This window comes from Oculina patagonica, chromosome 6 (genome assembly GCF_052425735.1).
Source record: "Oculina patagonica isolate OP01 chromosome 6, crgOcupat, whole genome shotgun sequence".
Classification (NCBI taxonomy): domain Eukaryota; kingdom Metazoa; phylum Cnidaria; class Anthozoa; order Scleractinia; family Oculinidae; genus Oculina; species Oculina patagonica.
Genome location: NC_135763.1, coordinates 35,143,679 through 35,161,533, shown reverse-complemented (window position 1 = coordinate 35,161,533; position 17,855 = coordinate 35,143,679). Strand labels below are relative to the sequence as shown.

Genomic DNA, 17,855 nt, shown 5'->3' with positions numbered 1-17,855 from the left:
CCCTTTCAGTTCCCTCTTCCCAGGCTCTACACGCTTTATCTTGAAACTGCGCTTGTAAGGGGCACCTTGCAACAAACCTTTAGATGAGTACGACTTTTGAATCCAAGTGCTTATGCTTGCGATTATTACATTACACACCAATCCTGTACAGATAGTCTCCTTATCAACTGGTCAGCAACAGGGACGAGTTGGATTTAGGGCTCTGGGAACGTAACTGGATTGAAATTCGAAAGTCGTACTCGTACCCGTACTTCCTCTACGGAGTTCCCTGAAAAGAAGAATCAAAAGGTGGACAGGGAGGTCTGCTGCTTCGCATGCAAAAATATTCCTGTGTAACGTAAACTACTTTTACACACTCCACGCCCTTAAATCAGCGGATTTTTTACCGTTCCAGGATTCTAAAGTTCTGAAACAGTCTTGAAAACTAGAAAGTGATAAAAACGCATAACAAAATTTCCTGTTACCACTAAGACAACAGAAATCCACTGAACATAATTAATAGACGCCCCTGCCCCCCCCCCCCAATAAAATGAAAAGGCTGAACACCACTAAAAACTCTATTAAAAACAATGTCATTTTTCAACAAAACATGGCGTCAAGTCTACCATTAAACTTGGAATTGAAATAAAAAGCAAATTTAGTAACACTGTATTAATGCGCTGTCTTTTATTACTCGCTTAGCTAAACCTAAAAAGTAAGTAATACGCATTTACATCCCCTCCCCCGATCTAGCCCTTACTTTCGTTCAGCACAAAGTTCAGTGATATATTTTTCCTCCGAAGATAGATCATTAATTTGGAATGTAAAACGTCAAGTTACCCAAAGTAAAATTGGACAGAATTGTTTTTATCACAGCACCAACTAACTGGGCCAGGAAATTTATTCCAGCCATCCGCGACAGTTAGCTTTAAAATCTCCTTTGGAATTTCCTTCTCGTTTATTTAATGCACTGCACTTTCATGCAGTGTATTGAAAATGATTTCGGGTTTTGCTTTATTAAAGTCGTTTTGATTACTCGCATAGCCACTTGAACGAGCCAGCCACCACTTTCATGATCACTTGATAGCTTGGCTAAAAAAAGTGCACATTCTGTTGACATCACGCTACCTGAAGTGAACATCTTGAACGTTAAGCAAGCGTAAATTTTGACGCTACTTTTTCACGCAGACTGATTACAGTTTCTCAACTAAAATTCACACTATAGAGGGGCCACTATGATTATTGTCAGTTTAGTTTCTCGCTTTTCTTTCTCCTCTTCTTTGACCAAATTTACGCATATTGGCTTTAAAACTATAAGTGTAATAGTTTGTATTGTACTGAAAACAAATTCTGTACGCCTGCTAAGCAAACAATCGAAAACAATACGCGATATTGCCAAGCGTCGTGCTTATTACACCGATTGGATTGTTACAGTCGGCCGCTTCCGTATAAATGTAACTGAATCACAATCCTATGTATGTCAATGTTTTAAATCTTTAGCTGAAAACTTCTGATGAAATCAAAAAGCTCTTTTGACCAGAACGTCATCTTTTTAGTTTTATATGCTCCTAAAAAATGCGCGCAATTTACGATGTATTACAGACTTTATCTCGGTTGCAAAGTGCAGAGACGTCGGGCAATAAACATCATTAGCAGTCCATATTCAATGAGCGTACGTTATGCTGGTTGAACGGTCTACTAATTTCAAGTGTTGTGTTTTTCGATTTCCTGATTAAGTGTTCTAGAAAGGCTTGCTGAAAATAGCAGCTAAACAATGCACGCGTAACTAGGGGTGCGATCGTAATCAGACTGGCAGTGAAAACAAGCCGAGTAGCGGCGTCTGTGATTTATTAGCTCTGAAGTATATAATTGTGTTGTTTGGAGTTGTTCAGGGGCTGTTTTGATCAGACACGTGAACATTTACTCCAAATATGAATGAATTTATTAAATATTAAATATTAAAGTTATTAATGTAAGCCAACGTGAATTTCTCAGGAAAAACTCAATATAAAGATATGTTTGGTCTCAGCTGAAAAAAAATCTGGGGTATGATTTATCAGCTCTTTCAAAAATGACTTGCGTCGCTTGGGTTTCGCTTCAAGTTGTTTTGATCACTGTCATAGCCACTTGAAAGAATACGTTTTTTTCAGCCAGCTACCACTTCAATGATAAGTGGATACCTTGGCTAAAAACATCCGGTTGAAATTTACGCTTGCGGGCTTCATGTGAGCATCAAACAAGCGTAAATTTTGACGCTGATCAATATTTAGCACTATTTTACTCAGCTTGTCTGGGGTGTTTTCCATGTCCTATGTGACATGTGAACTCAACTGTTCATGAATATCTAACCGATTTTAAGGAGGCTATATAAGGAGAAACCGAATCAAATCAGTCGACATTGTGCCCAGGCGCGTAGGAAGGGGGGTTCGAGGGGTTCGAACGAACCCCCTTTGGAGGTCAATAATGGAGGACTAAAACACAAACTGTTGATTTTCAGCTTTTAGCAAATAGTGGGGGAATGGAAAACAAACTTTGAGTGTTGCAGCTTTTAAATTAATTACCCTGCAAGTAAACGCATGATGCAATTGCCAAGTTTGCTTTACGAATAGTCCTGAGGTGAATTAGTAAGTAAGTGGCCTCAATATATCCTAGTGACGTAGTATTATATGTAGTCAAAATAATCCCATCGTTGAAAAATATTTCCTTAACAGGCGTTCGGGATTTGTTAAATGGAGTATCAATAGACGAAAGGCGGGGAATACAATTTCGGGGGACCCAGGTGATACGTGTATTTAGTACATATTGACGCTTTGACGCTGCGTTTAGTACATTGACGGTGGATCTGGGGGGCTTAAGCTTTTACCCTGAGATGCCTTTGTACTACAAGTCAAGCTTTTGTAAAACGTTTAGTGTACTAAGGACTCACTAAGCCGGTATGTACGTATGTATGAATGTATCAAGTTAACAAAACGCCGGAAATATTGTTGTTATGACTAAAAATAAGTGTTATTTTACACTCCATCGAGTTTGAAATATTGACGTGCACAATGCTGAAAATAGCATTTCCGGGCCTCTAGATTTCAAAATATTGTGGGGGATATGCCCCCAGACCCCCCTGGAGGCTCGCGCCTTCGGCGCTCGTATTTAATAACCCCCTAAAAAATATTCCTGTCAATGCGAACACCCTTCCTAAAACCTCAGCTACGCGCCTGGTGCCTGTTGTACGTTAGAAGTCGTCAGAACAACTTGGAAGTTCAAACAAATCCGAAGACCTCAGTTATCTTCACGCAAACAGGTTAGACTTCTTCGAAGTATTTGTCAACTTAAACTTAGTTCTTCATTGATTTAAACTCAACTGATGTTAAAACAAATTTAATTTGATAGCCGTTAAAAAAGCTAGAAGATAGAACAAAACTTTGTATTTATCGACGATTGTTGCGTTAACACCCTAAACTCTCTGGGCGGTGTTTCTAAGTCTAAATAATCTTTTAAAAATGTATTATTTTTTAGAAGAACTATGAGGAGCTTTGCTTTTATGTTGATTGCTTTTGGATTCACATTTTCATGTGCTTACAACGATGCTCAAGGTCTTGTTAAGGTAAAAATAAATTAATGGTATAGTGTTTGTTGATTTTACTGAAATATCGCTTCGACAAGAAAAAAGAGAGTAGTGCCTACCAGTTAAACTCAGGAACTAGCTGCCTGAGTGCAACGCTTGACCGTCCCACAGCGAATATCCTTCTATTTCGTTTTGAATTGCATAGAGAAAAACTAAGTTTGTGCCATTGGGCGTTAATGTACTAGGCAGAACTCATCCGCAGTATGAGCGGTAGCAGGGCGTGTCAGTTCCCTCGGCCGCCAACTCAAAATTTTTGTTGCTCGGAATAATTGTAGCAAAGAAAAGTGAACAACTGAATATTTGAGTTTTCTACTTCGAAGAATCATTCGCTAACTTCAGCAACAATTCGGTTTATTTAAAAAAAAAAAAACATTTTCCTTTCCACACTGTTTTATTTTAATTCAGTGACTTTCGCGTCCCTGGTTACGCGTCGTTAGTGACATCAACTTCTAATTGATTCTGTTAGTCATGGAGTTCTGGCTCACTGAAAAATCACTTATGATCACTTGGGCATGGTGATACTTATAAATGAAATGAGACACTGTGAATCCTGGCCACTGAAAAAAATTCAGTGGCTCAGGTGGGACTCGAACCCACGACCTTCGGGTTGCATGACCACTGCTCTACCATCTGAGCTACAGAGCCACAGATGGGAACAGCGCGTGAGTGAATCCCATATGAACTTACATGTGAACTGGAGTTTCCTGCAACGAACATGTGAAATATGTATTACATGTGAAGAACAAATAAATGCGGATGAACTAGAATCGAAACACTGTTAATAATTTTTAGGTGTTTTTCCATTCCACAAGGACAAAACTTGATAAAATCAGCTTGATTTTTTCAAGTTGAGATCTTAAGTTCATGATGGTATCACAATAATATCACTTGTTTGTCGCTTTAGTACACTTGTATGATAATTTTTTAACAAAATTGGACCACAATTCGTAGTTTCCATATGTCTTTAGGCTCTTGAGTTTTTGAAGTGAAACTGGTGACAGTGTCCCTTTAAGTACAAAACTGTTATATGTGGTATTTGTTTGTTGTCTTCTTTGGAAAAACTATCATACTCGCCTCAGATCCTGCAAATGAAATGAAATTAACAAGATTATACCACAGCACCGATGAAGTACAAATTTAAAACTTGTGAGTATTTCTGAGTACAGCCTCGATTTCTCGCAGTCTTTAACTGCTTTTATTTCATTTCCATTTTGCAGAAAAATTCAGGGAGGATGCCATCTTTATTTCATCACATTAAGCTGCCAAGAAAGGCCAACATTGTGAATCAAATTAAAATTGCACGGGAAGGTAAAGGCTGCATTTCTTTCTCTTTTTTACATTTTTATTGCTATTACAAAACAGATTATTAAAACTGCACTTTTGATATGCACGACTTTGTTTCTACAAAATATGCTAGAGCCTTTAACTTATTGTGATTTACCAAATATCCAACATACAATAATACAACATCTTGCGTGAAATTTGTTGCAGGAAGTGTTTTAAAGTGCCGCTGCAAAAATAAAGTAATTATGGCAAATTAAATAACCGAGTGAGTTTGTCGTTATCATCCTTTGGCTGTATTCAATGACTATAGTCAAAAAAACATTTCGGAATTCACGACAAAGTAGTATGGCGCTTGTAGAAGTTCACATCATCTTATGTTGCGTAAATAAATGAATTTGTGTTTCGTTTCCACAGATAAGCCGCTGACCAAATGCGAAAAACTTCATAACGAGGCCCTAGCAAAGAAGGAGCATGGTGCTACAACTATCTACGTGCCACAATGCAGAGAAGATGGCAGTTTTGAGCCTAAACAGTGTTATGGTTCCATTGGTTATTGCTGGTGTGTGGATAAAAATGGAGACGAAATCCCTGGAACACGAACAAAGTTTGGACATGTGCCGCCACTGGAATGTCTGCTAATAACATCTAACCCAGTGAAGAAGAGAAGTAATTGAAAACGTTTTATAGTTAGTTTTGCCAGACATTAATTGTTAAGTCGACTTTCTGTTTTATTTATCAGTTATCGTTTCCTTTGCCCCCATTGTAATCAAAACGATTTGAATATGGATACTAACCTACTGTTTGTTGGTTTTGTAACTGTGTAATCCATTTTGGCACCGGACATGTGCATTTTTTTCTCTAACTTTCAAATTGTGTTTAAAAGATTTTTTTCATTTCTGCGTGATAACGGGAAGGTAACGGTCTTACTTCTTATATGCAGAACATTTCTCGCCACTCATGTTTTTTTAACCACAGTTACATTTTGTAATTCTACCATAAAATTGTTTCCTTTGTTATGTTTATGGAAAAAAATAATTACAGCCTGTAAGTGCATATCACATTATGTTGCGTACTGAAATAAGTATACATTTTTCTCAGTTTTTCGTCTTGTTTGTCCAATGATGATCGTCTCTTAACTATTTATTTCTCATCCATTCGCATCTCCACAGCTAAACCGCTAACAAAATGCAAAAAACTCCGTGACGAGGCTCTGGAAAAGGAGAAAAATGGCGGTGTAACACCTTACATCCCACAATGCAAAGAAGATGGTGGTTTTGAGCCGAAGCAGTGTAGTGGGTCCACTGGTTACTGCTGGTGTGTGGATAAGAATGGAGACGAAATCCCTGGAACACAGACTCCACCAGGAAATCAGGAACCTCGCTGCAAGGAGCAAGGTACACTATTGATCCTTCCCCAAAAAAGCGCTTTAATTTGTTTGGCTTTCCTTCAATCAATCGTTGATGTATTTTTTCCTCGTCCGTTGAAAGTTTTCCCATTTTTTACATTCATTTTATTAGACGCTAGATACATAACCGGCCGGCAAAAACTGGTCCCATTGAGGCGGGAGTACCCAACGAGGAAATTTGGCAAAATTCATCAGGGACTAATGGTGGCCACAAAATAACCAACAAACAGACATTTTTAAAGATTTTTTTAAAGGTACCAGCATCAGCAACCAAAAATTAGGTTTCCTCTCTATACTAGCCAATTGGTTACGTTGGAGTGGTTTGGAGAGGAGTTGAACGAACTTCTTTTTACTTGCAGACAGTTTGGTCCCTGATAAATTCTGACAAATTTGCTCGTTAGGAAACGGCTGCCCTCTTGCATAAAAATTGTATAACCATACAATTTTTTTTTTATCTTTTTCGCTTTTCACTGACTGTCAAATAGAAAAATGAATAGGCATTTCCGAGTTACCATTTGCCTCCATTTCAAAACGAGGTTTACGTGCGAAACCATTCATTCTTCAGGTCCATTTTCATGCAAATCAAACTCATTTTAAATCAAACTCATTTTCATTTTCATTTGAATGGTTTCGCACGTAGACTCGTCTTGAAACAGAGGCAAAGGGTAACTCGGAAATGGCCTATTTATGTTTCGTTTCCACAGATGAAGCGCTGACCAAATGCGAAAAACTTCATAACGAGGCCCTAGCAAAGAAGGAGCATGGTGCTACAACTATTTACGTGCCACAATGCAGAGAAGATGGCAGTTTTGAGCCTAAACAGTGTTATGGTTCCATTGGTTATTGCTGGTGTGTGGATAAAAATGGAGACGAAATCCCTGGAACACGAACAAAGTTTGGACATGTGCCGCCGCTGGAATGTCTGCTTACATCTAACTCCGTGAAAAAGAGAAGTAATTGAAATTTTTTTCGATGATTTGAGTATTTTTGCCAGGCATTGTTTAGTAAGCCTATTGTTTGTTGGTTTTGTAACTGCATAAAATGCCGTATTCTTTTCTGCGCCATTGCTTAACATCATCTTTAAAAATTCAGGCAGCTTTCTTTTCCTCTCAAAGATGTATTCTCAAAATTGTCCTACCCTTCCTGTGATTGTTTTAACTTTAACTTTATTAATGAACCAGAAAGGATGTGGTTCTAAACTTCTTGCTTTTCGTATGATCTACCAGTTTGTCTACTATCGGTTCTTACCCCTTTTTCAATGGTTACCGCCTCTTTGTGGTTTTTCAATTGCCAAATATTTCACAGTGTTGCGCAATTGTGTGTGGTTTTGTGTGTTGTTCACTTAGTCTTTTCTCTTTTTCTGCTTTCCAGCTGAGACCAAATGTGAAAAACTTCGTGCCGAAGCACTGGCAAAAGTAAAAGAAGGCGACATGTTCGTGTTGGTTCCAGAATGCAGAGCCGATGGAAGTTTTAATCCCGTGCAGTGTGATCAAAGGTTCTCTGTGAATTTCGCCAATTGCTGGTGCGTGGATGAAAATGGCGACAAAATACCCGGGACTGAAGTTTCAGTGGGATTTGGGCAAAGCAAGCCGTTAAAGTGTGGCGAAAATCCCGAGAAGTGACACCGACTGACGGGTTATTGAGAAACCAAGCTGGTAAGCCAATCCCTTTCGCGGTGCATCCGTAATTTACTACTGGGCATCGTCTCAAAACTTCTCTTTTAAGGTCATTGACGTGACTTATGGGACCGCAATATATATAAAAATTAATCTCTCTCACACATACACTTACTCACTAACATATTGTATGTTTGTTGCTTGAGTACGACTTTACATTAATTTATTACATTAATCGATTATTACTATTTTTTGCAGGTTTAATTCCAAAACACAGGAGGAAGGCAAACTTAGACACCAGCTAGTGTCACTTAATAATTTGGCTGTTACTTTAACGTAACATAACGTAATATAAATAAGTGTAACGTAACATAACATAACGAGATCAAGACAAGAATAGTCTTTAATACTGAGCTGGAATGAAAATAAAAGGCAAAAAGAAAAAAGGCTGTATAGTTTTTTGGCACACTGCCCATTTACTCGCTCAGCTTAGCCCAAAATTTAACTACTGTAAAAAGTTGATTAGTATAAATCCACTCCTCCAACCCAAAAGACAAGCACTCCCTCTTTTTTTTTGTTCCGTTCTTCCTATCCTTTCACTACGGAAACGACATCAGATGCTCTTCTACAGAAGATAGAAGATTTTTAAAAATGGTAAATTACCCAGAGTAAATTAATTAAGAGTAAAACATTTCGACAATTTTGATATTTTTTATAAACCGAGCAAAGAATGACATTTTTTAGTACGATCCCGAGCTAAGGAAGAGATAATATGGCGCTCTCCGAAGATTTGAATTTGCCGCGAGTGTAGTAATCGGAAAATTTGAATCTCCCTCGTGCATTAGCAGGCTATTGTTTACGCCGACTACAAAACTACCAGGAGCCCATGAAACTACCTTATATTGCCATCTCAAAGCACCTTAACAATACCTATTGTTTTCGAATTTTCAACCCATTTCTGGATACGCTGCCACGCTGCCACGTTAAGCAGTCAGCTGGGCCAGTTAACATGGGAGTTAACATCGGTCAAAATGACCCGAGTGAAAGTTATGTTACTAATTGCGAAACAGTTCCATAAGCAATTATGTTTGGCTGACTCGCAAACTTTTCCCCTGCGTTGGTTCTCGATGACGAAGTCTCGAATTTTTAATACAACGCGTTTGAAATCTAAACGACTTGCTTGAGAGCTTAAGTTATAGATAAAGGTGCAGGGAACCCAGGTATACTCACCCCAGTCTTCTCTCATTCACTCTTCTATATATATCTTGCATCAATTCACGCGTACCGGTAAGTAAGGCATCAGCACTAGCGATCTCACAGCAGCTAAATTACATACTGACAATGCGTACAGCCCTTGTTGAGTGACAGAACTGTCTTTATCATCAATCCAGTGCTCAGTTGCAGTTAGGCCTTTCTCGATTATGCTAGCATTTTTTTCGGCATTTTTTGGGAAAACGAGCATTTTTTTTCGTTTTTTCTTGAAAAAGAATTGCTAGCATTTTCTGTCATTTTTCACGACTGTGATCCAGATTTCAGCACTCAGAACTCAGAAAGATAAATAATCCACACTTTTAATTACTCAATTTGATTGTTTTCTGTCTGTTTTGACTGCTTGTGCGTTGTGTTACTTGTGTACTTGTGTTGTGTTACTTGTCTGTGTTTTTTTTTTAATTTTTAAAATGTAAATAAATATTTTTTTATATATATTTTTAATTTTTTTAATCTTTTTATAAACAACAATTATTAAGTATCACCTGTTGTTGATATGAGCATATAATGTAAGAGTTTGTACGTTTTGACGCTTTCTGGATCCTTAAATGTTACAAAACCATAGCTTTTAGGAGAAACTATCTTTACACCCTCAACTGTGAAATAACACAGTCAAAGCATTCTTTGGAATTCAAGTGGCATTTTTTAAAGAAATCAGGCATTATTTAAGCATTTTTTTGGCTTTATGCGAGAATTTCTAGTAGCATTAAATGCCAGTTTTACTAGCATAATCGAGAAAGGCCTAGTTGCAGTCAATAAACATATATTGACCAACATTCAAGCTTTCTTACCCTTCAAGAAATAGGCTCCGCCCCAAGTTACCCAAGTTACCCTTTCATATATCATTTTTGACAGAAAAGGTAATCATTTCGTATATCTCCAATAGACAATGACACCTTTTTGTACATACCTACAGAAGGGACATGCACACAGCGGTGTGCATGCGCAGTTCAAGTGTGCTTGCCGCAAAAATTTTCCATACAAAGTCTTAAATTTTCCGAAAACTTTTGCTTTAAACCCAAAAGTTAACGCCGTCCCTGGAAAGTTAAGGTTTATATGCCGCTTATGGATTGTAAATTTGATAATTCATCTCCACTGAGTGTCTCAGCTTGAACTGTTCTTTCACCGTACTATTTCTTTAACAATTTCTTGCAAAAGTTTGCCCGCTTTCGAGTCAAAAGTTCGAGGCGGCAAAGACCGGATGTAACGTCAATTTTTGTGTTTGACCGCTGTGTGAGGGACATAGGGGATGCTGCATCTTTCTATATATCTTTATTTTTACCCGTAATAAACTCAGAAACTAACGTACGTAATCTCTACTGTCTCTATACTGGTGTCTTCGTTTTTCCTTGTTTTATTAACAATAAAGTTGACGGTCTATGATAATTGTCGATTTGTTCAAGTTCTGCTCCCAAAAATTGATCAGATAGATAGAACTTTATTTAACATGGAACTCCACTAAGCTTAAAGCTGCTTTACAGGAAGCCCACAAATGAGAAACAAATAAATAACAAAACAAAAGTGTAAATTTCCATCCCTAGAAACAAAATAACTTTCAACTGGAGAAAAAGTGTTTTATTAGCAATACAATTGTAGAGCTTGAACTAGCCAAATGTTTAATTCATTTTTCAGTCTATCAATAGAAGCAGAAATGCGCAAATATATAAGGGCTTTTTTATAAGATAGGGGGGGCTGGTGGAATTTAAGGGGGGGGCATCCGAAAAAAATTGGCTTCAAAGGGTGGGCCAGCCAAAAAAAATGGTCTGTAAGGGGGGGTCACTAAATATAATTGTACTTTTAAGTGTTGTAAAGAGTCTCCTGTAAGAGTAAAAACATTTTGCCAGAATGCCCAAAATAACATTCCTGAGGTTCTCAAAATTCAAATTTTGTTACCAAAATTTTGTTTGTACCAAACGCCATTAACTCAACCCAACAGCTTATTGGTTACAAACGCAGACAACCCATACTAACAGATGGCATCCACAATAAATGTTGAGACAATGCCAGTAATTTGGGGATGTGATTTTTGTACACTGATACATTCTTTATTCACAAGGCTCGATATATTTTAATTTCACTTGATTATTGTGGGGGGGGGGGGGGGGGCCGAGGGGTCATGGAAGTTGGAACTCGAGGGGGGGCCAGGTAAAAATTTTCGATGAAGAAGGGGGGGGTCATTATATATAACAGTTACTATCTATCAAATCCCACCAGCCCCCCCCCCCCCTACCCCATAAAAAAAACTTTTCTATTGAGCACTCAATTCTATTTAACAATTAGACTATCATAGAAAACGAGGGCGAGTAGTCTAATTGTTTTAGGAGAAACTCTTAAAGGACTGCAGTCCAAAAACCTACAATTTTACGTACTTATAAGCCCAAAATTAAGAAAAAATAATCTTTAAATGAGCAACGAGCGCGCGATCGCTTTCTATCGGCGATTATATAATAACCTGAATTCTACGCGCATTTTGATTGGTTCTTACTTATGATCTATCAGAGTACAGACGCATAGATGACGTCACGCGGTGGTGTGACTCGCGCGCGTGATCAGAGTTCATAGTCCAAATCAGAGTTGTCGGCAAAGTTTTTCAAACTTGCGGGGCCACAACAAAGCAAAAAAGTTCAGCTTAATTACAAATCTTCAGTGAGAAACAATACGCCAAGCATCGTTCATTTTTTGAAGCATTTAACTGGGCGAAACAAGCTTGAAGAAGACAGTGAATTATTCGAGAAATTATCCGAAATCTGTATGAAAGTTTGACCGGTGTTGTACAGTTGGACGACGCCACGGGAAACAAACGTATTGCGGTTGAACGCTTCGGTTAATGCTCACAGATTTGAACAACTTTCCAAATCGGAATAAAGGTTAGTTTTTTCATTGACTTTCAATTGACCATTTTTCTGTTTATTCAATCGGATTAACAGTGCTTCGTGTTAACGAAAAATTTAAAAGTGAAATCAAAACAACTTAGCTCATCGGTACGGCGGCATTGCTCACACTGAAGTGCGCTAAAGTCTTGTGTTATTATATAAAACAAATAGATTTCATTTTGCCGTGCGTCTGTTCAGTAATAGATCACAGAAGACGTCAAAATGTGGTATGAACATCAGTGACCCACTCGGCTAGCGCCTCGTGGGCCACTTCTCCGTTCATACCACATTTTGACGTCATCTGTGATCTATTACTGAACAGACGCACGGCAAGATGAAATCTATTTGTTAAATAGAAAACAGTGGGAGAACCAATCAGATTCGCGGATTTTCAATAGAACACGGCTGAGTTTCTATTAAATGACTATAGTCAGGAGAGGCTGAATAAAGATTTTGAAATACAGTAAAAACCCGCGTATAAGAACCTAACATTTAAGAACCTGTTAAGCTAAAATTTCATTTTTAAGCACCCTTTACATAAGAACCATTTTAGGCTAAAATTCTACAACAGGTTCTTATTTTCAAAAAAGAAAAGAGAAACTTTGACATTTTATCATATTATGTTGTTTTGTATACAAGATTTATTGGGAATTATAGTGAAAGTTACAGTATAGGTTTGATTTTAACAGAATCAGATTAAAATAGTATAGTATTTTGCTTACCGAAGCCTACAAGAATACTGTTAATGGACATTAAAGACCAGATCATTTAAAAATTCTACTTTATTTCTTGAACAAAAGTTAAGAACCTAATTAAGAAAGAACCTAGTTTGCCTAATTTTACACTAAATACCATTTATATAAGAACCTGTTTAGGCTGACTTGAAAACCCTAGGTTCTTATTATACGCGGTTTTTTACTGTATACCATTCCGTTGTACTCTCTGTACAATTTCGAAGCCATTTAAAGCGGTACCGCGAGCGAATTTGAGCGAGTTTTAAGCGATGTTTTCAGTGTTTATCAATATCAGCTGAACACTGATTTTGTGTTTTTTATTTCGTGGCGCACCTGTAAACTTACTTTTTACCAAAGAGTGCTGACCACGTTAATAAAGATTGTATTGTATTGTATCAGACCTTATTAGTGCACGGTTAAGTTTAGTATATATTAGCAAAACTCACACAAAAACCTCGCTCAAAACTAGATTGACGGTGGTCGTTTTTCACGACCCGTTCGGTTTGACAGCCCCTATACGTAAAAACAGCTTTCGGTCTGAAACCTCTTTTTTTTTCATTATGCTAACGATACACAAAATCGAGCTTGGGTAACCTGTGGTTTCCTTTTAATCGTATAAATGAGAACCAGGACTAGATATTTTCACTTGCAGATTGCTGAGTAAGTTATTTTGTTTAACGCTCAAGCGTTGTTTTTGTGTCTCTCGTTAAACACTAACTCTGGGCTGAGATAAGGTGTAAAGAAAGTCATTCCGTTGGTCTTCACTCGTGCTGTGGCGTCAGGGTCAGCCAGTTGAAGTGTGTATTTCTGCAAAACCGACGCAACAACTACACGACTGATAGCCAGAGCGTACCGATAGCCTAGACATTTCCTTGGACTCATTCCGAAGCGGAAGAGCGAACCGGGCGTTGGTCGGGCTCCGTTGGCGAAGCGATCTGGGTCGAACTTGTTAGGATCTTTCCAGTACTTTTCCGAGAAGTTCAGTGAATGAGTGTCTACGCAGACTGGAGTCTGTTGAACAAGCAGAGAATCCAGCTTAGTAAATTGTACTATGTACTTATATTACTGCTTAATGATTGACAGATGCGTGACACACGCGTGATGCGCGTGACGCAAATAATCAACCTCGTTTCCATGCTCTTTCTCTTTCTAAAAGGTCCCGGGAACGAATTTGGTAAACATGGCGGCGCGAGAGGTGTATTTTACATAGCCTGATTAAACACGATAGACATGTTTGGGACAATTCGAAAGTTTATCTTAATCGAAGCGGTACGCAAATGTTAACCTAAGTTAATGTAGAAGACTGGCTTTATAAGGTCTTGTCTGCCCTAGGACTATTCTACACTGTTATATTTTCCGTAGGACCATCATGGCATTTTAAGCGGCTATGTTATTCGCGAACGCACAAACGATGTCCCTTACCCCTTCAGGTAAGTGATAACCCCCAATATCAGTAACGGGTTTCACTGAACTGTCTGTGAGGCCAGTAAGGCGCTCCATTAGACTAACTGCAGGACATCACAGTAATCGATATCACTTACCTATGTCTGTCATTAGGAGTTAAGTTGTATTACTAGTGTTTAGCTCGCAAGGGATATGCTGAGCAAAAGGAGGGGAGAGTGTGACAGAGTCACTAGACATATTTTATTATTTTTCAATAATTCAAGAGGCTCTAAGATTTTTCTGTTTAGTTTGTAATTTTGTGTTCAGGAATTTTCCTGTTTGATTTCGTGAGCTTGTGCATCGCTCCGAAATGTTTCTACGTGTGAGCACTAACCACGTTTCATTGCTAAATTGTGCTAGTAGCGGTTAAGTTTTTGTGGTTACCTCTTAGTACGTCGTTTTTAACCGGGTGGGGGTCTGTTGCCCCCCGGTTCCTATATTTTTTTTTTGTCGGTAGGCATTGAAGGTCACGAATGTTGATTGGCTTAAAACTGGTCATCTTTCATCACCCACTTGAAATTGCCTCAATGGGGGAAGGGGAATGGGACGGAGGATTACATACCACTCTGAGGGATTAAAATTACGTGCGTTAAACGCATTTTCCATGTGTTTAACTTAACAAAAAGTGCAAAAAGGAATTGCTGCTAAGTTAGAAATGACCAATACGAGATATAAATGAAAGAGTCACGTTATATTTTATGAGTTTTAAAGTTAAAAGAAAACAACTCTGATATGTCCACCTTCAAAGTCTTCAAAAGTGATCAAAGTGCCTTTGACCTTTAATACTGGCCGAGTATCGTATATCGCATGTCGCGCTTTAGCATAACGCAATTCTTGTTGAACAGCAACAAAAGGAAATACAAACGCTACTGGGTTCGTCTGAAAGCCTTAGGCTTTCTTGTTACCCAAAAGAGTGGTTAATCATTAACCAATTAAGTATAAAAATAAGCGAAAATAAGCCACGTCATTTCGAACTCATCTTGAATTCATTATCAAGTAGATAAGAATAAAATAACGGTCAAGTTTAAGTTTAAATGCAAATAGAGGTGATAGAGTATATTAGAATATTTTAAAAGAAGTGTTTCGCGGTCATTAGCGTTCACAGTGTTAGTGCGTGCGGTATTTAATTAGGTAAATACTTTCGCACGTATTGAGTCCGCCTGCGTGTTTAGTGCTGGTTTTCTCTCGCGAATTAATTAAAAGCATTTCGTTCACTAAACAATCCAGTTTCCCTTGGCATTTCTTTAAAACGGAAACATATTTCTTACGTCAGGACTCTCGACCCCGTGGATTTCTTTTAAGGAAATGGTTTTTATGGTGTGGCAAGGCTATTTTAAACTCGTTTTAGTACGTCAGAAACTGCCGTTTCTCTGTCACTACTCTGTTATAAATAGGAGAACGTTTCTAGCTCGTAGTCAATTTAGTTCTCGAGACTTTACTGGACAAGTCGAAGAGCAGAGCAGAGCAGAAAGAAAGAGCTTGTTTCTAGCAAGGTAGGCTTGAATTGATTAGTTTGTTTATTTGTTATTAACAGTACTTGACCTCGCTAATTTCTGCATTATTCTAGTCGTCTTATATTGTAGTTTTAGTCTTCGTTGTGTTCTTTAGCTTAAAATTAGAGTGTTGATTTTGTTTCGTGTGACCCTGTCACACGAAACAAAATCAACACAGCCTACGGCGTCATCGGCTAAGTACAGCCAGGCGATATTCCGCGCGATCTCGCAGGATAATTGTTAAGTAGCAGCATGGTAGAAATAAAACTTTGTAGCAGTAACTACAGAGCAGGAACGTTCAAATTCGTCTCTCTAAATGCGTATTAAAGTAATGATTAGTTGCTACGGATAGAAGTCGTCTCGAGTTCGACACTTCCTCTGTAAAATCCGTCATTTGTAATCACTTTCAGTAGACACTTGCGTGCGTCAACAGATTCCCAGAAACAGCAATTAATTTAAAATGGCGCGCGAAAAAGGAAGATGCACGAACAAACCAAGGGGCGAAAGTTATCGATTGCAATAACATGGTATTTATCGCATTTGTAAGCGTTCTCTTCCGCTGTACGAAATAACAGAAAGTTTTCCTCTTTTCATTCCTGACAACACTTTAGTTTTACTTGGAAAAATGTAGCCCCTTCTTACCCATGTAAATTGATCGTGGCTAACCAACAATTAGCCATGTTCTAAACGAGCAGGGGACTGGGTACGAATTTTAAAAATTGATTAAATTGAAAAATGAACCCTGACATCTGAAAGAGCATCCAAAAACTGCGGTCCAGTTACCGAGATCTCGCCACACTCTTATTTCCTTTGTGAAAATGCCGACTTGATTACAGCCAGCATACCACCACTTTAATAATTATTCGATAATTGTCATGCATTGTAGAGTCAAACAGAAAACCTTTATATATGAGTACTGTTAAATCTGATTAATGTCGAGTTTCGACAAGGAATTACAAGCAGCCGTACACTCTTTTTTTATAAGAATACAGTTTTTCCGACCCAGGCTGAATATTCTTATTTTTCTGCCGATTTTAGGACGAACATGGAGGTTATTCTAAATTGTGAGAGCTTTCTGCAGGACGGACGTCCTATGATTCTAGGGTTAAGCCCTGGCAATCCACATTACTTCAGGCTGGAATCCCTTCAGCGGCTGTTTGATTTTGCTGCGAAAAATAACTCAGAACATGTAAGTTATTTTATTCCTAAGCTAGAGAAAAATGTATAGAATAGCCCGAAAAGTTTCCCTTGTTTTACTGCCGTACCTTCCAGTGATTTCAGATAGAAACTAACGGTGTTATCTTTTTTTCTGATACAGGTCTTACTTTTTATCCCCGACAAGATATCTGAGCATAATTATCGGGCAGTAGGTTCAAAAAATCCCGAGAAATCCGCGCGCGTTAAAGGAAATCGGTTGCGAAACAAGTGCAACGAAGCTATCCAAAGTAGCGGTCTCTGCCACGCCAACTACAGCTTCATAAGGTGGACAGAGGACGTGGAAAGCTGCCCTCATTACCAGAAGGCTTTAGCAGATATCCAAGATCTGTATGAGGTGAATGACGAGTTCCGTGCCGACATCACTGATTTGACCGAAGCCGCGCTAAGATGTCTCAAAAACGGCCGAGAAAAAGGCGGCGCCAACAATGAAAACGAAATAGCCGAGAGAAATGCGGTGGACCTCAAGGAAGGAGTTCTATATCCGCTGAAAGAGCTCGCATTCTTTGTAGCAATACCAAATATTTATCAGAACTGTGATGAGTTTGTGTTCGTGTATCAACGCTCATGGCCCGTGCTAGAGAAGTATTTTGCCGGCAGTTACGACGACATTGAAAAGCGTTCTTTAGGTTTCGTCGTTTTTGAATGATAATGGAACAAAACCATTCGATGGAAGCTTAACTTGTTGACAAGGACTTAACTATTTTGTTGAGCTGTTTCGTCACTCGCAAGTTGCGAAACGAGTTAGTGCTGAGCCACTTTCAATTTTACGACACAGTATTTATGAACCTTCTGTGGATGTCCTTCAAAGGGTAAAATGGCGAACGCTAGAAACTAACTACAACCGCTAAAATTCTAACTTTAGTATACACAGTATTTGAAGGAACTGCTCCATTGGGTATCCAATTTCTTTTTCGGAAGCAGC

At 38.4% G+C, this 17,855-nt stretch overlaps 3 protein-coding genes across 3 annotated transcripts; 2 read left to right on the top strand and 1 right to left on the bottom strand.

Annotated features, from left to right (window-relative positions):
• The first annotated feature begins 3,192 nt into the window (after positions 1 to 3,192).
• LOC144657034 (equistatin-like) lies at positions 3,193 to 8,349 on the top strand. Its single transcript, XM_078517321.1, has 6 exons — positions 3,193 to 3,274; positions 3,490 to 3,577; positions 4,816 to 4,906; positions 5,297 to 5,548; positions 7,659 to 7,942; positions 8,162 to 8,349. Exons 2-5 carry the CDS (start codon positions 3,497 to 3,499, stop codon positions 7,907 to 7,909), a joined length of 675 nt encoding a protein of 224 aa, XP_078373447.1. The 5' UTR covers positions 3,193 to 3,274; positions 3,490 to 3,496; the 3' UTR covers positions 7,910 to 7,942; positions 8,162 to 8,349.
• A 5,051-nt stretch (positions 8,350 to 13,400) lies between these two features.
• LOC144658056 (lithocholate 6-beta-hydroxylase-like) lies at positions 13,401 to 14,279 on the bottom strand. The gene is made up of 2 exons (XM_078518381.1): positions 14,202 to 14,279; positions 13,401 to 13,790 (listed from the first exon to the last, which is right to left on the bottom strand). The coding sequence occupies exons 1-2, from the start codon at positions 14,277 to 14,279 to the stop codon at positions 13,461 to 13,463; spliced, it is 408 nt and encodes a 135-aa protein (XP_078374507.1). The 3' UTR covers positions 13,401 to 13,460.
• Positions 14,280 to 16,770: 2,491 nt separating this feature from the next.
• Positions 16,771 to 17,634, top strand: LOC144658551 (uncharacterized). Its single transcript, XM_078518984.1, has 2 exons — positions 16,771 to 16,904; positions 17,034 to 17,634. Exons 1-2 carry the CDS (start codon positions 16,809 to 16,811, stop codon positions 17,577 to 17,579), a joined length of 642 nt encoding a protein of 213 aa, XP_078375110.1. The 5' UTR covers positions 16,771 to 16,808; the 3' UTR covers positions 17,580 to 17,634.
• The last annotated feature ends 221 nt before the right edge of the window (positions 17,635 to 17,855 follow it).